The following is a 26,126-nucleotide window of genomic DNA, read 5'->3' as shown; positions in this document are numbered from 1 at the left end:
TAGATAATTCCGCAGTTAAAGTCGTCTACAGGAAATTATAACTACATCTATTTCTTAAGGCCAGCTCAATTTTTGTCAAGTTCGCTGAGATGTAAATAAGGTTAAGGCACGTGATTGTTGGCGAGATTATAGGTTAGGGTTAGGGTAAGCATTGGGGCTAGGTCCAGGTTTAGGGTTAGGGTTGGGATTAACGCTAGCAATGTTTACATCTCGTCCCCTATATTAACGAAAAATTGAGCTGGCCTTATTATTTAGCATTAACCGGATATAATCTTGTCAAGTAAAAGTTGTTAATATTGACCTACCTGACCATACTTCAAAAGCATAGATAAAAATGGTAAGATACCTGTGAATATACCATGTATGACTAAGAAGAAGAAACATGAATAAATATGATGAAGATTTGTATGAAAACCAGTTTTTTCACCAGATTCAAAACCAGAAAAAAGATGTAGTTAACAAGGCTGCCAAAAATGGCTGGGTGATTTGTGTACCTAAATTCAGTCAGACACAAGGTGTTGTAATAAAAGATAATGATATATTAGATCATATCTTACAGCCCGTACTTAATAAACAGTGTGATTTAAATGACAATTTTATATCATTATCAGGCAATGAAGCTTGTATTATTAATGGTGTAATTAAATTGTGTAAAGGTTATCAACAACAAAAAGAAGTTCAGATTTTATTTGAAGAAACATTTCATACTGAGGAGGATGAAAGTTTTCGTGTTATATGTATTGAAAAATTTTTCAATAAAGAAGACAAGCAAAAGGAAGAAGGGGCAACTCAACCACCACCATCATCATCAAGAAGACTGACAAGTTATGAGCAATGTTTAGATATACTATGGAGTCACTCAGGTGGAAAGAAAGCAAGAGATAATTTAGATAAAATGCTCACAAGTTTTGCTGCATCATATGATAATCTGGAAGGAGAAAGTATAAGGAATATTGCAGATGTAGCTTCTTCTCAGTTTACTAAAGCTATGCAGACTTTATTGAAAGATTCTGTAGTGAGACGTTCATCTAAACATAATCCAGAATATAGGGAGAGTTTGAAAGTAGCAGTAGAGACATATCTAATGAATTCTATCCATAAGAAGTTATTTCGTGTGATAACTGCTAGTCTGGCCTCTCAGGATGCAGAAATTAACAAACTAACAAGAAACATGATTGATTTACAATTACAAGACATGGGAATTAGAAAAGTTTTCAGTCAGAACATTCCACCAGCCAAAAAAGAGTTATCTAAATTAAACCAATACAGTACACCATTGGGTCGACTATTCTGTATAAAACGTGTTGTCGCATCATTAACAAAACCATCCAGACAATCATCGCAGTCTTCCAGTGACGATAGTTTAATGACAACTGACGATTTTTTACCTATTTTAATCTTTCTTATTATTAAATCAGAGATACCTAACTGGTTGGCTAATCTTGCCTATATGCAACATTTTCATCTGGCTAAATCTAACAGTGATGATGAATTTGGATTTTATTTAGCATCTGTAGAAGCTGCATTAGAGCATATAAAGAGTGGTCAAATTAATGACGAAGTAATTACTAAAGATAAACTGATGTTTGAACGGTGGCAGCCATTAACTTTGGCAGGAAGTTATAAAGATGAAGGAATACAGAGGCAGAGTTCAACCAATCCCAGTGCTATAGACGAATTCTTTCAGTACGTACAATTAGGAGATGAAGCAGCTGTATTAAAGATGTTGGATAATAAATGTACAGAAGAAATCTACTTAAAACTTTGTCATCCATTGTGTTCATGTGATCGCTGTGAAAGATTACTTGCAAAGAATCGACTGGATTCTAGTTTAGTTACAGCTCTTACTCGTGATGATAGAGGTTATACAGCATTACATGTGGCAGCATATTATGGTCAAGCTCTTTTAATTGATATTTTAATTAAATACGGTGCTATAGTAGATGCTACAGACTATCTTGGTTTAACTCCATTACACATTTCTTGTCAAAAAGGATTCCAAAATGTCATGTTATTATTGTTACATTTTGGAGCTGATGTATCATGTGCTGATAATGATGGTAATACAGCTTTACATCTAGGAGCTGCTAATGGTCATGAAGATTGTGTAAAAGGTCTGGTTTTCTATGATAATAAAAGAGTTGAGGTTGACTTGAAGAATGATATAGGTGAGACACCTCTACACATGGCAGCTAAATGGGGGTATGATGTAATTGTTAAAACATTATTAGAAAATGGTGCTGATGCTACCATTAAAAATCGTAGAAGACAAACACCAATAAGTCTAGCCCAAAACATCATGGTACAACGACTAATGGTGGAAACAAGATCACAGGTGATAGATAAACCACAAAAGGTTGCTGTAAAGAAAAAAGGGCCGAAAATTAAAAGTACATCACGTTTGAAAGAATCAAGTGTTAAAGAGAGTAAAGATACAGAAAGTAATTATAGTGCTACAAGCTATATAACAGAAACACTACATCCAACAACAAGCTCCTTGAAGAAACAACAAGATAAACTATTTAAAGCTGTAACTACTGGTGATATACAGTTGGTCAAGTTTTACTTGGGTATTGATAAAAATCTTTATAATAGTGATGATGAAGATGATGAAAATCAACAATTACCCACTGGTCTAGAGGAAAACCTTTGTCATCCATTATGCAATTGTTCTAATTGCTCCAGTTTACAAAATCCTAGTAGTGTAAATAGGAAATATAATTTAATTAACTGTCAGAGTGTAACAGGTTATACACCATTACATTTAGCTGTAATGAACTCACATTATGATATTGCACAACTATTTATAGAACAAGGGGCTGTACTTGATGTTAGTAATCATAAAAACTTAACAGCACTTCATCTTGCCTGCTTTCTTCAGCATAAACCGATTATACAGATTTTATTAGAACATGGAGCCAATGTTCATAAAACTGATATGAACGGTGATACACCATTAATTCTGTGCTGTGCCAATGGTTTCTATGGTGGCGTTCAAATGTTACTTCAATATGGTTCAAACTCCAATCATAGCAATATAAAGGGTAATACTGCTCTTCACATAGCTGTAGAAAGAGAACAGGATAATATTGTTCAGGTATTGTTACAGTGTGGTGCTAATCCTTATTTATCTAATCAACATGGTAAAACAGTTGTTGATCTTAGTAAGGATACCCGTTTATTTTCTATGGTAAAACATTTCTGTCAACTTAACGTACAAGGTTTGGAAAGAGAAAAACAATGTAAAGAAGCACTCGGTTTTAAAGATGTGTATGCAGCGCTTGAAGAAAAGAAACGAAAAACATTGAAAGAAATAACAACTTCTATTAGAACGTTTGACAGACAACACGAGTTAAAAAAAACAACAACAAAAAGTTATGGCGAACCATATTTAGATGGAGATTTGGCCATGATGTTGTCTATACAGCATTTTGATCATAGATCATTAAAACATGTAGAGAGTATTGATAGAGGTGAACCACTGTATATTTATACTTTAGCCAAGGCAGCTGCTGCTAAAGAAAGACCAGCTATAGACAATAACCATTCCACCCACAACCATCACAGTAGTGAAAATATTGATAGATGTATTGCAGATAAATATAATCAACCATTGTTTACCGATGTATCCAATGGTGTTAAAGAAAGTGGTGATGAACTATTAAGTGCTAAAAGCAATAGTGATCAAGAAAAAAATCAGTAATGAACTCTCATGTAAAACAGTGGCGAAAAGTCACCTGTGATAAATTATAAAACATTTAGCGATGAAGTCATGCACAGTTGTAAAATAAATAGTGATCTATGTATTGTTGATAAAGAAGCAATCTGTGATGAGCTCGCACAGTGATAATATAACAAATAGATTTTTTAGTAGTGTTATACGCTCACTAGACAGAATAGCTTTAAAATAAAATTAAACGAAATTGCTTATTGCATTAAACTTTTAAACTAAATTTCCACACAAATCCTTAATAAGCAACATTCCTCAACAACAATGATAATTTAATGAAAATATCCCTTAATGTCCATCATAGCTAATCGACAATATGAAAAATGACATTCCTTGTATTTTTGTACGCCCACATTATTATGTGAACGTATATTGTCGTTGCCCCTGTCCATCCATCCACACTTTGTTTGTGGACACTCAACAGGTCACAATTTTTATCAGATTTTGACAAAACTTGAAATATAACTCTTACATGTATCTCCAAAAGATCTTGGTTCCTTTGGATCTTGGCATTTATCGGGCCATAACTTCATGGATTATGGCCCCTGATTGTATGAAAAATCATGTATTTAGCTTGTGGACATTCTAAGAGGTAATAATTTTCATCTGATTTTGATGTAACTTGAAATGCATGTTTATAACTCAAAGATCTTGGTTCCGTTCGATATTCCTGCATATCAGATTGTAACTTCCTGAATTATGGTCCCCATTTGTATGAAAAATCACGTTTTTAGCTTGTGGTCCCTCTAGAGGTCAAAATTTTTATCTGATTTAAAAAAAAAACGTTTGACTAGGTCACCGTTACACCCTAATGATGGTTGAGTTCGAATTTCGTGAAAATCGGATCAAAACTGCCGGACAAAATGGCTGCCCCTTGTACGCAAATAGTGTGAAAATATAGTATATCAAGGTTGTGGACCCTCTAGAGATCACAATTTTTATCTAATTTTTATGAAACTTGAAATGCATGTTTATAACCCAAAGATCTGGGTTCCTTTCGATATTCTTGCATATCGGATTGTAACTTCCTGAATTATGGCCCTTGATTGTACGAAAAATCGCGTTTTTAGCTCGTTGTCCCTCTAGAGGTGACAATATTTATCCAATTTAAAAAACATTTGAATATGTCACCGTTACAACCTAATGATGGTTGAGTTTGAATTTTGTGAAAATTGGATCAAAACTGCTGGACAAAATGGCCACCCCTCATACGCAAATAGTGTAAAATTATGGTATCAAGGTCTTGGGCCCTCTAGAGGTCACAATATTGATCTGATTTTGAAGAAACTTTAAATACATGTTTATAACCCAAAAATCTTTGTTCCTTGCTATATTCAGGCATATCCGAACCTAACGTCCTGAATTATGACCTTTGTTTGTACGGAAAATTGCTGTTTAAGCTTGTGGACCCGCTAGAAGTCACAATTTGTATTCAATTTTAAAAAACGATAAATATATCACCGTTACACATCAATGAAGGTTGAGTTCAAATTTCGAAACAATCTGACCGAACTGCCAGACAAAATGTCTGCGACTTATCTGATTTTGATGAAACTTATATGTTTACATCCTGAAGATGCAGGTTCCTGTAGATATTCACACATATCAGACCGAAACTTCCTGAATTATAGCCCCTGATTGTACGAAAAATCAATTATTTTTTAGCTTGTTTTCTGTCCATCTCTTGCAAAATGTGGGCGTATCTTACATGGCAACCGCTTGTTTTATGAAGTAAGCGACATGATTAAAAATACAACAGATTAAATTAGACCAATGTACTTAACATATTTTGCTGATATCTTCCACTAAGTAAGTTTGGCAGTAATTAAATTTTGATGAGATGTTCTGTAAATAAACAAATATATTTTTGAAGATGTAGATCTATTTAGAATATTTATTGATTGGAAGCTAAAGGCATTATTAAAATAAATGCATGGACCTTCTGGGTCACTTTGACCCCTGCCCCAGTCAACAGTTTCCACCACTGGAATTCTAATTTGGAAATAAATAATAACAGGATTGTATCTCATGGCAATGACCAGACAAAATGACTTAGTACCTGGAGTGGAGGGGCTCGGTTCCTTGGCTTGTGTATGGTACTACCGACTTGAGTGAGTTTCAGCATCAATTTGGCAAAATCTGGATACAAAATTTTTAACTCCTCAGTAGCCTACTGGCTGGTACTGGTACATGACATACTTGACAATATAGAAAAACTGTATCATAAAGATCTTTGAAAAATATAGCATGGTATTACCTTGTCGGACTGATTAAAAGAAACTGTGTTTTAGCTTAGTGCAGAATTCATATAGATTTCTCAAAACTGGCTCGGTGGGATTTTTTGACAATGATTTTAGATTATCATCTGATTGATTTTATAATTATACACTGTGTTTACGCCTATATTAATATAATTCTCTCGATTGACTTTAGATTGATACACAGAGTTTAAGGTCTGTGAGACGAACAAGTATATTGATTTTCAATGGTTTTTGATAATTTAAACAGCTAAATCCATGATATTAAATGTTTTGTACACTAAACGTTAGCATGGGACAAACACATTTTAATGATTTTCTGATAATTACTTAATGAGTTGTTACTCTTAATCAGGTTTTAGTGTATTATAAATGTTTCATTACCAACAAAAGTAAAAATATGCGACAACTCTTGTTGACTGCCCGGATGATTTAGCTGCTGTGGGCATATGTTTTAATGCCTGGCAACCTATCTTTTGTTTATTTGTATAAACTGGATAGGTTAAAAACAGTCTTCTTCAATGTAGGTCTACCATCATTCAGATAGATGTATAGACTAATATTTTCATTGTTTATATTGCTTGCAATGTAGGAGCCACAGTGGTTCAGAGAGTAAAGAGCTGGGGGGTTCCGGGTTCGATTCCGGTGTTGGCCGAGAAATTTCCTTAGAATTTTCCGGCGTGGTGATCCCTTGTCAGTGGAGCATGACGGAGGATCTTGCAAGGAGGAACGTTCAGTGTTTAGTCATTCGGATAGGACGAACAAAATGAAGTCCTTTGTAGGGGAGAGCAGGGTACAGTGGACATGATCTCTCTTTTTTACTGAATTGACCAGAAGTGAAATCCTACAGAAAATCAATCTGAAGCCAGTCATATGTTTGATTTAACGTCTGTTAAATAAGAAGTTAATAAATTGAAACCATTTTTGTGTAGTTCATTGTAAAACCGAAATAGCGAGGTACACCTGCCGGCAGCCTGGTCACTAGCTACAAAGTCGTAGCGTTATGTGTATAACGCTACAATTGATACAGTCTAAGACTCCTTACGCAAGTTCAAATAGGTTCAAACGCACAATTGTCAAAACATATCATTACAGTTTGTTTTGAAATAAGTAATTCTATCACAAATAGTGAAGACTGGACCACTAAAATAGTTACCGACCAGTTTTACTCTGTGTTAATGCGTTCTACATTTTCAAAGCGATGTTTCTTATAATGTGCGCGGCCATAACACCGACGGACATTATAAGGCAGTTAGGTTTCATCAAATCATATAATTATGCGGTAGGGAAGGCTTCACCTTTATTTCAATGGGAATTGGTTTACTATGTGCAGTGCAGTTTTGGCTCAGTTTATGTGTAAATTAAGGGAGCTATAGGCCAGTAACCTTTTTGTAGTCATTTGACTAAAAAACTTGCGCAAAGGAACTCCATAGGTCAAGCCACTACTGTGGCTGGAGTAAGGCGGAAGACATCAGTAGTGGAACCATTTCTACCTGGTCACAGGACCTGCAATGGGACAAACGTATGGCCATAGCATGTTTTTTTTAAAAAAATGTATTGACAACACATTGATACAAGAACACACAACGACTGTAAATACTAAAGTTTTAGTTCAAAATATGAATTTGTTTTAAGACTTGAACACATAGATAGCCTATGCAGCTGTAAATTTCAACAAAAAACAGCTTAACATTGAATACAAAAATCTTAAACTTGAGAAAAAAAAAATCCTTTATGTAAATGTATCCTATCACGTGTATGAGTCAGTAAGGATTAGTTACCTTGGACCAATATTTCCTTAAAAAAAACCTCAAATGGCCAGATTCTGTCTAAAATGGACAGACGATTTTTAGGTGAACTAGAAATGCCTGTGCTCAGCAGTGTGCCCCTCTGAAATGTGACCCACTGTGTCCCATCATCAACCACAATAGAAATTCAAAAATGACAGGAAGACATGATAGGGCCTAGTATTATATGAAACAAAATATTTCTGATGGGAGTCAATTTCTATCTCCTCCACCTGGAATTTCTAGATCGTGGGTTCAAACTAAATCTGGAGCCAAACAGTTGAACGAGTCCACTAAAAATTTACTTTTGTCAGAAAAACGGTTAAATATTAATCAGCTTACAAATATAGGGGCTGTAAAGGTGAATTTCCCAATGATATCACAATTGATTTTTCCAAAAATATTAAAAAAATTACAAAGCCGGGCTCACTGTCACTGTGCCCCATCAATGGCATACTCTGAGTCTGATACTGTGCTGAGTCTACTGGCGTGGTTTCAAATCCCCGGTTGTACGTGACAAAGACTTGAAGGAGTAGGGTCGCCGACCTGTCCAACCTCGTGGGTTTTCTCTGGGTCCTCCGGTTTCCTCCCACTGCTAAAGACCACAACGCGCAAGCGAATTATTGAAATAAAATTGAACCATGTGTTAGTCCCGAAATGACCTAGTTTGTGTCGAGTGGACGTTAAACCCCATTTTTCTCTCTCTCTAGTCTCTCTGATACTGTGCATCGCCCATGCCCATGGTGTGCACGTAAAATAATCACTTTTTACGTGTAGTGCGGTCCTCCTGCACTTACTATTATAATTGGAAATCAATTGATGTCTGGGGAAAATTTCCTTCCATTATTGGAGCAGAAACCGCATTTCATTCATTCATGCTTGCAATGCCAATGGCCGTGTTATGCCGACCGGTTTTACTTCTGGATTTCTGAGCTTGTGTAATTGAAGGGAGGCAACTTCAATTTTACTAATCGGACGCAGACCACCATTAATTTCCCCATTGACTTCAATGTTAATTATGGTCTCTTTGTCCGGCTCCAACCTGGCAGAAAATGTTAATTCAAACCCTCTTCGTCCATTCTAGACCAAAAAAGCAACAAATATGGGCATGCAAAAGGGGAGAAAAGAGGGGGAGGGGGTTGCTCTAAACAGACGAACTACGGGTACCGAGAGGGTGAAATTTAATGTGGTCTGCCTCCAGTAAGTTTTTAATTGGAGTTCGCTACCTTTAACCAAATATTAAATGGAACTGCTTACTGCGTTAAAAAATTAACTTAATTTCCACACGAATGTTTAATAAGCAACATTTCTCAACAACAATGATAATTTGATAAAAAAAATATATATCCCTAAATGTCCATCATAGCTAATCGACAGTATTTGCGTATAGAAAAATGACTTCCCTGGTATTTTTTTTTATGAAGTAAGCGACACGATTAATGACACAACCCTCTTCATTGATGAAAATAAAAGTGGAGAAGTGCACATTGTTGTTGACAGACTAAATTAGATCAGTGTACTAACATATTTTGATGATATCTTCTATTAAGTAAGTTTTGCTGTAATTAAATTTTGATGAAATGTTCTGTGAATAAACAAATATTTTTGAAGATGTAGATCTATTTGAAAGCTAAAGGCAAAGGCATTATATTTAAAATAACGAATGCATGGCATGGACCTTCTGGGTCACTTTGACCCCTGCCCCAGTCAACAGTTTCCACCACTGGAATTCTAATTTGGAAATAAATAATAACAGGATCGTATCTCAAGGCAATGACCAGACTAAATGACTTAGTAGTACCTGGAGTGGAGGGGCTCGGTTCCTTGGCTTGTGTATATGGGACTTGAGTGAGTTTCAGCATCAATTTGAATTTGGCAAAACCTGGATACAAAATTTTAACTCCTCAGTAGCCTACTGGCTGGTACTGGTACATGACATACTTGACAATATAGGAACACTGTATCATGAAAGTCTTTGAAAAGTATGGCATGGTATTACCTTGTCGGACTGATTAAAGGACGCTTATGTTTTAGTTGTCTCTGATCAACTGACAAACTAACTAATAATGCTAGTTTATTTTCGAGCGAGGCATGCATTTTTTTATTTGTGGTGAGATTGTCAAATAGTGTAGATTGATTTTAATTTCAATTGGCATAGTTATTTAAATGAAATTATGATATCCCATTGCTAAATGAAAAAAATAAAATCAACTGTCTAATGAATACAACATTACTTTTGACTTGTCAGTTTTCACTGTCTGTAATTAATATGTCAATATATACTATTCAAAAAAAGTAGGGGATATTTGATTTTTAAGTGTTATTAAAGTCACCTAATGAAACTGACGAAGAAACAAATGACAAAATGAAATGAAGTTCACATTCATCGATTTATTCCAAATGATCGTTAGACTAAGTAAGGCACAGACTGACCATTATAAGGGTAAAATGATACCCGGGGTCAAACAGCAAAGTTACCACAGCATCACAACCAAGTCAGTAACGGGTAAATCCTCCTCTGTTTGCCAAACAAGCATTGATCCGACGTGGCATACTCCTTATGAGACGTCTAAGGTCATTTTGGTCCAGATTGTCCCATTCCTGTTGCAACGCAGCAGCAAGTTCTTGGACATTGGCAGGACGTTGTTGACGTTGACGTAACCCCTGTCCAAGCATGTCCCAGACATGCTCGATGGGGGAGAGGTCGGGACTCAGTGCTGGCCAAGGTAATGTGGTGATGTTCTGTTGTTGGAGGTAACCTGTAACGATCCTGGCCCTGTAACATCTTGCGTTGTCATCCTGGAAGATGAAACGGCGGCCATGACGTCGTGCGAACGGCACAACATGGACTGCCAAGATGTTGTCCCGGTAGTACTGGCATGTAACACGCCCTGCAACAACATGTAAAGCCGTTCTTCCAGCAACAGTGATGCCTCCCCACACCATAACAGAACCACCCCCAAATCGATCATGTCTGATGACGTTAACGTCTTGGAAGCGCTCGTTTCGACGACGCCACACCCTCCTACGTCTGTCCAAAAAATCAACAGTGAACCTTGACTCATCTGAAAACATCACATTGCTCCAGCGTCGATTATCCCAGTGTTGACGATCCCTACACCAACGACGTCTTGCCTGAATGTGATGATCTCTCAAACAAGGGATCACGCGAGGACGTCGGGCGCGAAGGTGACCCCTATGCAGTCGATTCCGAATCGTCTGGCCACTCACTCTCACACCAGTGTCTGTTTGAAGACGAGCGCTGATCTGATTTGCTGTGATGACACGATTTCTCAAGGCCAAGGTACGGATAAATCGATCCTGGGCTTGAGTTGTCGCCCTTGGTCGACCTGAGCGTGGTCTGTCCTGTACAGATTGTGTATCACGGTATCTGGACCATAGCCTGCTTATGACAGACTGAGAAACATTCATCGTCCGCGCCACAACCGCCTGTGTTGTGTCGATCTGTAGCATGCCAAGGGCACGTAACCTTTCATTTTGGGTAAGCCGACGCATATCAAAATTTGTTTTCTGGTCACTAAAACAATTAAACTGATGTTTCCACCCTGGAATTCAATGCCACAATGACTGTAACATTCAAAGTCAGAGTCGTGCAAATCTTGGGTTGGACCCCCATGATGATCCCAAGCATCACCTGCATTCCATGCGGTAGCTATTGGTGCGTTTGGGCGTCACATGTAATTGGAAATGTTTCTTCTGTTAGGTTCTATAGTGACTTTTTTCGTAGTCATTTGCATATTTTAGTATTATGCCCCCAAAATCAAATATCCCCTACTTTTTTTGAATAGTATATATATCAATCTTTTAACAATTTTATTCCATTCTAATTTTTAATACAAACCATTCCTTTCAGAAATGACTTGACATTCAAGAAAACCCCCAGTAGTTTCAAATAAATCAACAGAGAGGTGTATGATGAAAAGAAGTGCCAACTTGCTGCTATGCCAAGACTGAAGAGTTTAAGATGTTTCATTATACTGCTCGCTTTGTCTGTTGCAATTTGTTGTTTCCTAGGATACATCCTCTGGAATGATGATCCAATTGCAGGACTGAATCATAGACCCCGATTTCACATGAAATCTCGATATAGATTGGGGGAGGAGTTTGACACTCTAAACGTCAGTGATCATGGGGATATATATAAAGAAGAAGTCCTTTTTGACCTGGCACAGATCAAGACTAAAAAAGATCAGGAAATTCATGATGCAGGTAGGCCATCTATTGTTTGGACAGCCTCATTTTCGTTTATGTTTTTGGAACTAAATAAAATTGTGTTTAAGTATGCCAATCAATCTGTGAAGTCTAAAGCAATAGACTGCTTGCTCTCTATTAAAGTTTTAAATGTAAATATTGAGCCGTTAAGAAATGATCCCCATATTTGCATAACAGGGTTGTGTAACTCATTTAAAAGCAAGCCTGGACTGTCAAAGATTTTGTCAAATACAAATTGTCACAGCGTGTATATATATGATGTATATCATAAATTGTAAGAGCGAATCTTGATGATCATCAACACTATGAGAACTGAAAGATTGTACCTCTTCGAAAGTGTGAAAGCCACTGAACTAGTATGAAATGAAATGAAATGAAATGAAATGAAAAGGGTTTAACGTCCTACTGTTCTGCTCTGAACTGGGCTAATGAAGCGGCCATACGCCATACAGTGTGCTATGAGGGAAATTTTGCCCGGACAGCGGCACTACGGTCTACTCTTATATCGAATTCCAACTGTCAAGGGGTCTTTTACGTGCACGCCAATGTGTACACGGGACCTCGGTTTTTCGTCCCATCCGAACGACTAGACAGCTGCCCTTGTCATGCCCTCCGTTCTACATCACTGACAAGGGAGAACCACGCCGGAAAATCTGGATGAACTTTCTCGGCCAATGCTGGGATCGAACACCTGACCGCCAGGCTAGCGAGCCAGCGTCTTACCCACTTAGCCACCGTGATCCCCCTGAACTAGTATACAGTCCTAAAATAGTTCATAACTATTCACAGGACTCTTTTGACAAGCTAGAAGTAGCAAACCAGGTGCAGCTGGATTAAGCATACATAAGTTTTGAATGGAAATTTTGAATGATAATGTATTTATTGTTTGGATATTTCAGGATATCATCAACATGCTTTCAATGTTTTAGTCAGTGATAAATTATCATTTACACGACCTCTTCCAGACGTACGAAATAAAGTGTAAGTAACTTAAACAGAGAGAGAGAGAGAAATGGGGTTTAACGCCCACAAACTAGGTCATTTTGTGACTAACATGGTTCAATTTTATTTCAATAATTTACTTGTGCGTAGGGATCTTTAGCAGTGGGTGGAAACCCTAGGACCCGGAGAAAACCCACGAGGTTGGACAGGCGACCCAACTCCTTGTCACGTACAACCAGGGAATAAAAACCACGCCAGTTGACTCAATGAAAGACCTTATGATACAGCGTGCACACGCTAACCATTCGACCATCTACCCACCCCACTTGTTAAACAACAACACTTATAAACAAACACGAACATGGAAGACAAAGTCACGGACAAGACACATAACACATGGACATTGCAAGCAAAAAATAATAACAATATCAGATTAAAGTAAATAGATCCTGGAACCATGCATATGCGTCCACTGTTCTGTACAATCCCAGGCCTGCAGTAATACAGACTTGAAAAAGAAAAAAAAAAAAAGACAATATAGGAAAAAAGGAGCATTCTATTATCCTAGTGTAGCCAAGAGCGACTGTGTGTTGATGAATCTCATTGTTAGAACATTGAAAAAAAATGTTTTAGCACTATTCCATTTATAGAAATGAGCCAATTTGTCAAGTCCAAGTCCAAAACTAATAATGGGTATTGTTTGAAACATAGACATTTGAATAAAATATATAGAATAGCAATGAATTTACCCATTACATAGTTAGGGCATTAATCCTTTTTCAAAAAACAAAAACTATGCACAAGATTGGAAAATATAACATTAGTACTAGAACTATGTAATTGGGGTTAACATCATTCATCATATTCCTGAAGCAATGGACCGAGAAATCCCTCTCTGGCTATTGCTGGATTCGCTTCTGATGCTTGAGCTTTTGAGGGAGTGTGTCTATTCTTCCCGTTCAATCAAATCTATCCCAAGTACAGCAACATGACAGCCCTTCGTTTAATCTGGGGTTTTCCCTAAAACTTTGGACAGTGATTTAAGGTATTAAAAACAGTGAAAGTATTGTTTATCTCCAAACAGTATTGTTTACATTGTATTCGTTTTGATAGCCTTGTTTGTCACGCAATTAGTTTTTCTGCAATATTCTGCTATGCACTGTTTAGTTGGGCATAATAGCGTTGTGAGTCATGACATAACGTTATTTAAACATACTTGATCAAATTTGGAGCGTAATGATATTGTTACGCAGTTAGCTATTGGTTAATCGAACTATTGACCAGTCATAATTTGGAACAGAAATTTGCTTCCTTTACAGCAGTGTTAAGTGGGATTAGGTATAATCAAACGAAACACTGCGAGGAGTATGATCATTCATGTGCAACTTTAAATAATGACCAGAAAATAATTTAATTGCTTGATCCATCTTTTAAATATTGAAATCTTTATTTTTTAATTCAGATGTAAAGACAAGCATTATCCTGAACATCTTCCAACCGTGAGTGTTGTCATCTGTTTCTTTAACGAGGCTTTTTCAGCATTAATACGAACAGTACATTCAGTTTATCATCGATCACCCAAACATCTGATACATGAAGTTATTCTCGTTGATGATTTTAGCGACGATGGTAAGGGATTTTCATTCACTCAGTTCAAGTTGTATTCCATAGGTAGTTAAAAGAATGTGCATGTGTGACGGATGGTTCTGATGTGTGTGATTTGGTAGTTAAGAGAATGTGCCTGTGTGCCGTGTGTTCTGACAAGTATGATTTGGTAGTTAGGAGAATGTGCGTGTGTGACATTTGTTTTGATGAGCGTAATTTAGTAGTTGCAATTGCGATATGTTCGTAGGGTGTGTGTGTGCTCGAGTTTTCTAATGAGTGCGTATGGTACATTGGAGAGTGTGTGTGCTTGAGTTTTCAAATGGGTGCGATATAGTACATGTAGTTTGGAGGGTGTGTGTGGCCGAGTGCGTTTGGTAGTCGGAAGGGTGTGTGTTGCCGAGTTTTCTAATGAGTGTGATTTGGTACATGGATATTGGGAGGGTGTGTGTGGCCAAGTTTTCTAATGAATGCGTTTGGTAGTTGGGAGTCTGTGTGTGGCCGAGCATGCTTATGAGTCCGATTTGGTATTTGGAAGGCTTTGTGTGGCCGAGTTTTCTAATGAGTGTGATTTGCTACATGGATTTTGGGAGGGTTTGTGTATCCGAGTTTTCTAATCAGTGTGATTTGGTAGAGCATTCCTGGAAGATAGGTTTAATATTTTTTTAAATCGATATATTTTATCAATTTTCAGATGAGCTAAAGTGGAGATTAAAGAAATATTTAGCATTAAATCTTCCTGGTGTGAAAGTAATTAGAAGTCATGAGAGGCAGGGTTTAATACGAGCTCGTATGTTTGGAGCTGATAAAGCAACAGGGGAGGTAATCCATTCTCTCCATAGCTTGCTTCATTATTTCCTTAAATTAAAAAAGTCGGTGTTAAAGTTTGTAACTGATTTAAATTATGATTCCAGCAATATCATGTAGAAATTATCAAATAGTGGGTAAACCACTAGAAACGTCAATGCTGATTGATTAATCAATGTCTGACGTCATAGGGTCAAAAGCCCCTCGTATGACCCCTGACGCGACCTTCCAGTAAAACTGGTCAGATCTTCATGTAGTGTAGGTCATCGAAAGTATTTAAAAAAACTAAATGGAATATAGATCTGTATTTTAATCACATTTGAGAGATATTTGAAGTTTGCACATGTTACATAAGCAGTTAAAAGTAAAGAAAATGAATTGAGTTTTATTTGGCTCTCGAGTGGAACATATTTAGTGAATGAAAAGTAAGCCTCTGTGAACATTCCCCAACTTTTTATTTACATTTTGTATATTTTTTTCTAGGTTTTGGTATTTTTAGACAGTCATTGTGAAGTAAATGTTAATTGGTTAGAACCGATGTTAGCTAGAATATCTGAGAATAGAAAGAATGTTGTCGTACCAATAATAGATATCATCAACGCTGATACATTTATCTATGAAGCCTCACCTCTCGTTAAAGGTGGATTTAATTGGGGTATGCACTACAGATGGGATCCTATTTCATCTAATACTCATGCATCTACTCATGCTGAACCAATAAAGTAAGAATACAGTTTATGAATAAACCCTTAAATAAATATTATGTAATAACAAATCTGATTTCTCAGAAGCAATTTGATTGAAAGAATGAAATGGGGTTTAGTTATGTTGTACTTTATTGTATCCTCTGGGCTAATGAAGACAAATATACGCCATGCAGTGTGCTGTAAAGATATTTGTCTGGACAGCGGCGCTACAGCCTACTCTTATGTCGAATTTCATCTGACAACGGTTTTTCATACCATCCAAACAGGGGGATCACGTTGCTAAGTGGGTATGACCATGGATATCCCTAGCCTGGATATCGGGTGTTCGATCCCTGCATTGGCCGAGAAAGTTCATCCAGATTTTCCGGCGTGATTTCCCCTTGTTAGTGATGCAGGACGGAGGGCCTGACAAGGACAGATGTCTAGTCGTTCGGATGGGACGGAAAACCGAGATCCTGTGTACACATTGGCGTGCACATAAAAGATCCTTTGGCAGTTGGAATTCAATATAAGAGTAGGCCGTAGTGCCGCTGCCCGGCAAAATTTCCCTCATAGCACACTGTATGGCGTATGGCCGTCTTCATTAGCCCAGTTTAGGAGCAGAACAGTAGGACATTAAACCCCATTTCATTTTATTTCACCATCCGAACAACTAGATGCTGTTCCTTGCCAGGCCCTCAATCCTATACCACTGAAAGGATAAACCAACAGCAAAAATCCCTTAGGAACTTCATCGGCCAACATCGGGATCAAACCGCTAAATTACACCTAGAGATTATATCAGTGATGATATAGGAGACTACATGGCTGAATAATCAAGACTAGTGAGTCATTATAGAACGTTTGTCCATCTAAAAATTTAACCTGTCTGGTTTTTTTGTGCAGTCTTCCTGCTTTGTCTATAAATAGATTATTATTATATTTTAGATCACCGACTATGGCTGGTGGATTGTTTGCCATGAACAGAGAATATTTTCATGAACTGGGAGAATATGATCCTGGTATGGATATCTGGGGCGGTGAAAATTTAGAAATATCTTTCAGGGTAAGGATGATTTCTGGAAATATTAAAACACTAGAATTGAATAGTCTAAGTATTGTTTATATTGTCTTTTGTTGATGTCGAATGGTCGTAGTTGTGCAGTTCAATCTGATTAAAACACACATCCTATTTCGTTTCGTTTTTATAGTTGTTTTACTTGTCTTGACAACACTAGGATCTGGAATAGTTGTTATATAACAGGCATTCTAGTTGATGTCAGCAATTAGCCAATGGAATGGTCTGTTACGGCGAGTTCTTGGCATACTCTGCATGGAACTGTCGGTAAACCACTAGAAACGTCAACGCTGATTGATTAATCAATGTCTGACGTCATAGGGTCAAAAACTGCTTGTATGACCCCTGACGCGACCTCCCATTACAACTGGTTAGATCTTCATGTAGTGTAGGTCATCGAAAGTATAAAAAAATAAACGAAATATAGATCTGTATTTTAATCAGATTGTCGTTCAGTTGGGACACTGACCGTTCCATCAAAACATGAATGATCTTAGCAGTTAAAATACTAACAGAAAATAGACAGGAAATGCTACTGTCCAAGCAAGTACTTCCTCACATTGTTGTGTTGCAATCTGATTAAAACACGGATCATATTTAGATTTGTTTTTTTAAAGTTTAAAATTTCATTTTACTTGTCTTTGCTACACCAGGATCTGGAAGAGTTGTTAAATGTCTCCCATTCAGGGTTTTGTGAGGGATTAGCCAATCAAATGGTCTGTTGAGTCAAGTTCTTATTGTATACTGTTTGAAACTGTGAGTAGACATTCACTGTGATCAAAAACAAAACCAAAGCAAAAATTGTGTTTCTGAATTACCACTTGAGTAGGAACACCAATGCAGATTGGTTAATCAAAGGACTGACTTCATAGGGTCAAAAGTCGCTTGTATGACCCCCTGATGGTCCCCTCCCACAACAACGATCAGATCTTCATGTAGTGAAGCCATCGAAAATTTAAAAACAAAACAAAAAATACATTTGGTGTTGTTGAGACGTTAAACCCATTCTATCGTCTCTTGTAGATCTGGCAGTGTGGTGGTAGATTAGAAATTATACCGTGTTCACGAGTTGGTCATATCTTCCGTAAACGACGTCCCTACAATTCACCAGGTGGAGATAGTTTTATGAAGAATTCGTTACGAGTTGTACATACATGGATGGATGAATATAAGGTTTGTTCTATCAATTATTTCTTTGTTTTCATCTTGTTCTGGGGGTCTAGAGAATTCATTAAAGATGCATTATGCAGATCTTTCGTTTGGCCCAAATTGTTATATAAATCATTATTTAGACATTCATTCACATGTCAAGCCCTATAATCAACTCTCAAGACCATCAGATGGTTTTGATTTTCAAAAGATTTGTAGATGATTGTCAGTTAATAATTTGATTAAATATGGATAATCAAGACTTTGTTTATTATCGTACCAACAGTAGCAGTGACAATCAAGACTGCACTGTCCTTCAAATGACCATAACTCTGCTCGGATAGTCAGAATGAAGTAATTTGTTGACTATTTTAAACTATTATAGTGATAACTGCCAGCATTTTATCTAAATCTTACATAATGCATCTATAATCAGTTACTATGTTCATCTCAAAGCTGATCGATATTTTAAGTCATTTACAGACAATTGAAAGGCTGCTTGTCTGTTAATGTGGTAAATTTAATGGAGAACGATAAAACAAATTTTGATTTATTTTTGGTTACCAGGTAGCCTTCATCATAGATAAGTGTTTGCTTGTTTATAAATAACATAGTTAAAAATAAGACATAGCTTCACTCTCCAGCAGTCATATTTATAGTTTAACAGAATAATACTATTAAGTGATCGATGCTTCAACTTTTTTCAGAAATATTTTTTTAATGTAAGACCTGAAGGTGAGAAGACCGTATATGGAAATATTTCTGACCGTGTGGCACTAAGAAAGAAATTAGGATGTAAAAGTTTTAAATGGTATTTAGATAATGTTTATCCTGAACAGGTAAGAATTTATAGTCCAATCACAATTTTCTTTCCTTTTGGTAAACGGAAAAAATAAATGATTAGACAGTTTGCAATACACTACAAATTGGGTATCATTTAGTTGTGTTGTTTTAGCAGGAGTTTTTGTATTTAATGTTTGGTTTCAATCCATTGTTGGAAATCAGTTCAAATCTGTTGAGAATCATAGAAAATCATTGGGTTTTTAAAGGGTCTGTCTAGATTAGATAATAATCTATAACTGTGTAGTTTCTGGAGCAGTGTTAAGTAATTAAATAGTCTGTTAATTATTCAACATCTTTAGAGAAATGATACCCAAGTTGTAGTGATAATAGTCAAAAGTTTACATTTTTGTACACACAAACAGTAGTCGTATTTGCATACATACTTAGTCGTATTTAGTCATAGTCTGTGACTTCAGTTCAGTCCACAAATATTCATGCATAGCCTACAGGTTATAGTTTGTAAGATGGTGCCTGAATTTAAGAGTATGACAAAGCTGGTGGAAGTGTTTTTGTTAAATTGCCTGGCAACACATGTTTCTTTTAAGATAAAAAACTTTTTAACATCAACCTCAACTCAAGGTACATGTCACACACAATACAAAGCCATAGGGTTTTTACTCAAATTTACATAACAAATGTTGATTTGTGGTAACAAATGAAGAACTAAGAATATAGAATTAAGACTTGAATTATCATCCATATTATTGTTTTAGAGATATATTTCTCAGTGATGGATACTAGTGTAATGTTCTTTTTCAATTGATTATATTGTTGATGATCTTTATTTTCACTTTAAATTTTGTTATTTTTAGAATATACCTGATACGAATGGAGAGGGTAGAAAGGGTAATATGATGGCACAACTTATACGTAAAGATATTGTTATTAAAAGAAAAGGATTGGTAAGTTGTTCAGTGTAATCCTTTCTTCACAAAATCATATTGTAAGACAGAAAACTAATTCTAAGAAGAACTCTATCACATTAATTGCATGTGTTGTAACTATCTTTAATAATAATATTATTATGATGACTTGACAGTGACCGCTCTACACATTTGCCAATGATGATAAAATGTGACATGAAGGCGAAAATTCTGAAAAATGAATTTTTGTGACTAAAATATTGCAAATATTGTAATTCAGAAAATTTATTGGTTTATTTGATAGAAAAAAGTGCTTAAAATAACAAAGGATTCAGTTGTAAATTATTAATTATTTTAGTTAAAACATATGGGATCAGGATTATGCGTTGATTCAGAAGGTGACATACACGAGAAGAGAACATTGTTACGATTGGCTGTTTGTAATTTATCAAGTGGAAGTAGAAAACAGGTAATACACCTTTATATAAAATATCATGATTACATTGTGAGAAGGCTTATTGATCTGTAGCAGATCTTCAATCCATCCTAAAAACGATGTGATATGGTGTAACCAAACTGGTCACCTTCATTATAACCTTGTGGATTTTTTGTGTGATCCACCTTATAGAATCCAGTTTACAATCAAAATAATAATGAGTGATCCTGTGTTAGTTCATCTTGTTAAAGTTTCCATGTCACTTACCCATGTCATTATTCCTTACAGTACTTTTTTGTGTTTTTTTTAACCAATTTAATGTGAGAATTTTGACCCTCCTATCCAGAAATTATATTTTTATTATGCAACAGTTTTGTATGGTAGGCTTTCATTGAACTGACACACCATACTTGGCAGTCTCAATAAAAATATTGGTGCTTGATGCAGCATGAAAACGCAGGATACATTCAAAATCGTTTTGTAATTTCTATGAAATTATGAACTATTTGAAAATATGGAGTAGATCACTGGTAAGTTCGGAAGATCCAGAAAAAAGTATTTTTATGTTTCTCTGCTGTGTTGGGAGAGTCGATTGTTATCCGTCGTTCATCCAAATACAAGGGGCAAACTAACAAGTAATGATAGCTGAGTTCAAATTGATGCCTTATTATTCCTCTCTAATCAACAGGAAGTAAAGCCCAGTGATTTTATGAACGGGTTTATAATTGTTATAAACTATTTTATTTAAACCCAAATAGAGACAATTTTGAAACCATGTTACATTATTTTGAAACTGATTTTTGTTACAGACCTGGTATGAAACACAAGATAAAGAGTTCCGTCTGGCTAATGTTTTATGTTTAGACATTCAGTCAGAGGAGAAACATGGATTTGCTCGACTCATGAAATGTGGTGGTTTTGGATCTCAAGAATGGGTGTGGAATACCAAGGTATGTAGATAGCATACTGTGTTAAAATGTTATGTTCTTTCTAACTTTTAGCCAAACAGGTAATAGAGTAAATTAATAAATGAAAATCTATTTGTAACCAGAGCTCTTGTTTCAGACATAGCTGGCAGGCTTGACTTATGGACAGTGAAATTGACCTGCTGGAGAATTTACCTGTCAGTAGAATCACATGCAGAAAATTAGAATTTCTAAGAATACAGATATGTTTTTAGTTTTTATTTGTAAAACTTGAGATAAAAATTTTCATGCCTTTGGAAATAGTATCTTGATAATCCAAGGTGAACAAAATCTGTCAAAGATTTTCCTGGTTGAAGCATTTAACACTACCTAGTAGTACCTACATATGTACAAATGTTCCAAAGTACTGAGTGTTTTACATATTTTGTTCTATGCAAGTAGACCTATCATTTCACTGTAAATGACAAATAATAGGGTTGTCAACATACCATCATCATGATATTCAGCTGGTTAGAGACAGAACCCTGCTTAAATCGAGTCATTTTAATTTGTTGTCATCCAAAGCACTGCACAAGTAAAAATTCTGGAAACTTCTTGTAACAGTGACATCCTGAACAGTTCTGACAACTTTCTGTGGTCATGTTATATGCTTTCTTGTCTAGCAACCTAGCATTTTATGCATCTTGAAAATTTCAATGACAGCAACTTTAATCGAAAATGTTTATTTTTCGTATTAAAATTTCTAGTTTTTGTTATGTTTATAATTACAGGATGGTGTATCTCAGTTGTTTAATCCAGCCAGTGGAATGTGTTTAACAACAAATACAGTAGAACCCGGGAGTTATCTAACCTTATCTGTGTGTTCGAACAGTCGTCTTCTCAACTTTGATATACTTGAAGTGCCATAGTTATGAGCATGGACCTTAAAATCCTTGAAATGCTGACTATACATTTTATTTTAACCATTTTTTTGATGATTTGATCTTAAAACAAGCTTTAAATGGGTATTGTGGAATGTGTTTTAATGCGGTTTTTTTTTACCATTTGATCTTAGAACAAACTTCAAAAAGCTATCCTAGAATATGTTTTAATGAGTTTTTTGACCATTTGTTCTTAAAAATGGGTGTTGTGCAATGCAACACGTTTTAGAAGGTGACGATATGTAAACATTACTCATTATCAACATTCAAAATGTATTGATTACAGAATAATATTAATTTTGTGGACATGGAATTTATTGTATGACTTTCAGTCCAGATCTTGTTATTGACATGTCTGTTAAATCTTTTTAGAATCGTATATGATATCAAAATATTTAAATTTCAGATAAATTGTATGACCCTTACTTTTATTATTATTATTATTCTTGAAGGATTGAGGAGCAGGCATAGCCTATATGATCCCTCTTCTAGATCTCAACATTAAGCCACAGAACCAGGGCACAAAGAGCAAAGAACCAAATGTTTTTAATGTGATTGCACAACCCTAATTCCTACAATAATGATAGTATCATATTGTACCATTGATAAATGTTTTATTTATTTGAATCCATTGTGAACAAGGGGCCAGTTTTAGCTCTAAATCAATGGAGAAAGCAATATCATTCTAGTTTTCATTAATAATAGCCCTGTTTGTTTCTCTGTATATTTATTTATTGTCAAAGATCGAACTGTTTTTAGTGTAAATATATTGGTGTGTGTCAGAATTAATGTAAATCTGAAATTGTGTGTGGTAATACAGAAATGTTAATAGAACGGAACTGAAAAAATTCAGTATTTGAAATAAGTTGCATGCTTTGTCTTCTGTGTAACCCGTAAGCTTCAAAATTTTGTCAGCTAGACATAACTTTATGAACCAAAGTCAGAGTTCTTTACACAGAAAAAGTAAAGTATGGACACTTAAGTATTTTTGTTTAAATTGTTTGGTTGAAAATGTCTTAATATCTAATATAGTTCTGTCACTATTACATATTGTCAAAATTGAAATTTGTATAAATAGTCACATTTTTAATACCGGTATGTAATGGATGACTGGTGTCTTATTTGTTGAATGCTTTATAAAATATATTGAAATGTATAAATAATGGGTATGTATTTGTTGGTATAAAATATTGTTTATTATCATTTTATCCATTGTAAAAACTTTCTACATGCCTTCCAAAAAACGTCTTAGTCGTTGGGATGTAAGGAAAGACCAATGTCCTGTGTACACATTGACCTGTGTAAAAGAACCCTGGATAGTTGGAATTGGAATTCGATATAAGAGTTTTCTATAGCGCGAGTATCAAATTAAAATTTCACTAAAAGCACACTGCATAGTGTATGCTTGTCTACATCATAAGCCCAGGTGTTTGAGAACATTCTGCACACAGAGATCCATCTACTTCATACTTCGAGAATACATCTCTGCCCTAAATGGCCGCTATATCCAAAAATAATACTGTTTTGTAATGCGGTTCTACTCCATTTCACATCTGTCATACACACAAAGACTAAATAAACTTTTTCAATTTGATTAAATGGAAGAAGAATAAATATTTAACAAAATTCTTGATGTGTACTTAATGTTTTCGACTAAAATCATTGATTTAGGACTTAAAATGTCGGTCAACTAGCTTAGTGTCTGTTCTCAAGCGGAGCTAACTGTAGACAGACAGTCTAAGTTTACTATGGGTTGAGAACAGTAGGATGTTAAAGCATGTTTCATTTATCTTCTATGTATTGTTGTCCAGGAGTACTTATGCAAGTAAACTGTCCGAAATATGTTACATCATGTGGCTGTATACTAAATGTTTGACCTATATATAAATGGTTCTGGTTTATATGGATGTTCTGTAGATGTTTGACCTAAGTATAAATTATATATGGTTTTGGTTTATGTGACCTATATATAAGTTATATATGGTTCTGGTTTATATGGCTGTACTGTAGATTGACCTATATATAAATTATATATGGTTTTGGTTTATGTGACCTATATATAAGTTATATATGGTTCTGGTTTATATGGTTGTACTGTAGATGATTGACCTATGTATAAATTATATATGGTTCTGGTTTATATGGCTGTACTGTAGATTGACCTATATATAAATTATATATGGTTTTGGTTTATGTGACCTATATATAAGTTATATATGGTTCTGGTTTTTATGGCTGTACTGTAGATTGACCTATATATAAATTATATATGGTTTTGGTTTATGTGACCTGTATATAAATTATATATGGTTCTGGTTTATATGGCTGTACTGTAGCGTAGATGATTGACCTATATATAAATTATATATGGTATTAGTTTATTTATCCATATTTTAGACTATATTTTATTTAGTTATTTTGCTCATAACATTTGCTGACCTGCAGCCGTTAATTTGGTGGGTTTTTTGATTAAAAATTTTACAGCAGAACCAAAATTCATTAAAGTTCCACATTTCTTATCTTTGGTGAGAACAGGGATTGGAATTCAGAGCTGAAAAGCATTTATGCCGAGTTATTGCCCTTGATCTTGAAAACTTGACAGCCAACTTTCTAAGCTATTGGTGAGAGTATATTTGTTGCTCAGCGCTGTAAAAGCGGCCCATACACGTTCAATTTTTTCGTCAATTGATATTGAGAAGATATTGAATGTGTATGGAGGACATTGACGGCAAATTAATTGAAACAATTTAATTGAATCAATTAATTGACGGATCAAAGTTCCTTTGATATTTATTGATAGCACGTCAATCAAAAAGACCGTGTGTGCTAGTGCTTTCATCTCGAAATTCTCGATCAGACTGAAAATTTACGCTAAAACATTGATCGTGTGTGGGCAAGGTCAATTTCGCCAATTAATTGCCATCAAATTATTGACGAAAAAATTGAACATGTATGGGCCGCTTTAGTTTATGAGATATTAATTGATCATTTAGTGCCACTAAAGGGATCAATATTATGAATGTTATTTCATATGAGATATGTAGTTGTGTAATTGTTATTGTTATAATATATTTGATCATTCTAGTCTTCCATTCTGTGTATTAATTTCATTATTATAACAATAATTTTCCATGAATAATTCAAAATATATTAATCCAAGCATAACAAAATGGAAAGTCAAAGGACTGATAGTTTTTTAAAACCATTAATTGCTATATTCAGTGTATTGCTGTTTCACTGTGTTATAACTTGCCACATACTGGACTAAAGAGCGTCAGAAAGCTGTTTGGAGCCATGATGAACTCTGCCTTATACTGAGTCGCTAGTATAATTTTCAAAATTTCTGACTGAAAGCTTTTGAGAAGAATAACAAAGTATTTTTTGTATTTTCTTGTCAAATTCTTCTTTCCACCCAAGTAATAGAAAACAATTCAGATTGTATTATAACTATATGTATGTTAACTATCACACTTTCTGTACCAATAAACAAACATAGAATACTATGGGGATAATTGTTCAGATATTTTTTTATCGTTTCTGAATCTGCCTATTTAGGTTATACATTACTCTTCAGGTAATAATACTCTACAGACTCGGATGTTATGCCTTTAAAAATCACAAAGTTTGATGGCCTGATCAGGATTCAGAAGCTAGTTGCTAATTTACAGAACTACTGCATTGATGGTACAGTATATGTTACGCTACATGTAATAGCATAAATAAAGACATGGGACAATTAAAGAATGATATGGCGCAAATGAAGAATAACATGGAGCAATTAAAGTATGATATGGAGTAATGAATGACATGGGCCAATTAAAGAATGTCATAGAGCAATTACATGTTGTAAAGAATGACATGGAGAG

The 26,126-nt window shown here is 35.3% G+C and overlaps 2 protein-coding genes across 3 annotated transcripts; both read left to right on the top strand.

Moving 5' to 3' along the window:
• The first annotated feature begins 267 nt into the window (after positions 1–267).
• Positions 268–25,763, top strand: LOC126807818 (polypeptide N-acetylgalactosaminyltransferase 11). 2 transcript variants are annotated; one of them, XM_050532658.2, is made up of 13 exons: positions 268–337; positions 11,650–12,005; positions 12,908–12,989; positions 14,413–14,579; positions 15,247–15,374; positions 15,843–16,081; positions 16,994–17,111; positions 18,147–18,296; positions 18,980–19,111; positions 19,928–20,017; positions 20,337–20,447; positions 21,224–21,364; positions 22,111–25,763. In XM_050532658.2, the coding sequence occupies exons 2-13, from the start codon at positions 11,738–11,740 to the stop codon at positions 22,246–22,248; spliced, it is 1,764 nt and encodes a 587-aa protein (XP_050388615.1). In that variant the 5' UTR covers positions 268–337; positions 11,650–11,737; the 3' UTR covers positions 22,249–25,763. The 2 variants fall into 2 exon arrangements, with proteins under 2 accessions (XP_050388615.1, XP_050388614.1); XM_050532657.2 differs by lacking the exon at positions 268–337 and adding an exon at positions 9,217–9,324.
• Positions 344–5,602, top strand: LOC126807816 (ankyrin repeat domain-containing protein 27). The gene has a single exon (XM_050532655.2). The coding sequence runs from the start codon at positions 383–385 to the stop codon at positions 3,701–3,703; it is 3,321 nt and encodes a 1,106-aa protein (XP_050388612.1). The 5' UTR covers positions 344–382; the 3' UTR covers positions 3,704–5,602.
• Positions 25,764–26,126: the final 363 nt, after the last annotated feature.

Source organism: Patella vulgata, chromosome 9 (assembly GCF_932274485.2).
Source record: "Patella vulgata chromosome 9, xgPatVulg1.2, whole genome shotgun sequence".
Lineage (NCBI taxonomy): Eukaryota > Metazoa > Mollusca > Gastropoda > Patellidae > Patella > Patella vulgata.
The sequence above is the reverse complement of the archived record's forward strand: the minus strand, read 5'-3'. Positions and strand labels throughout refer to the sequence as shown.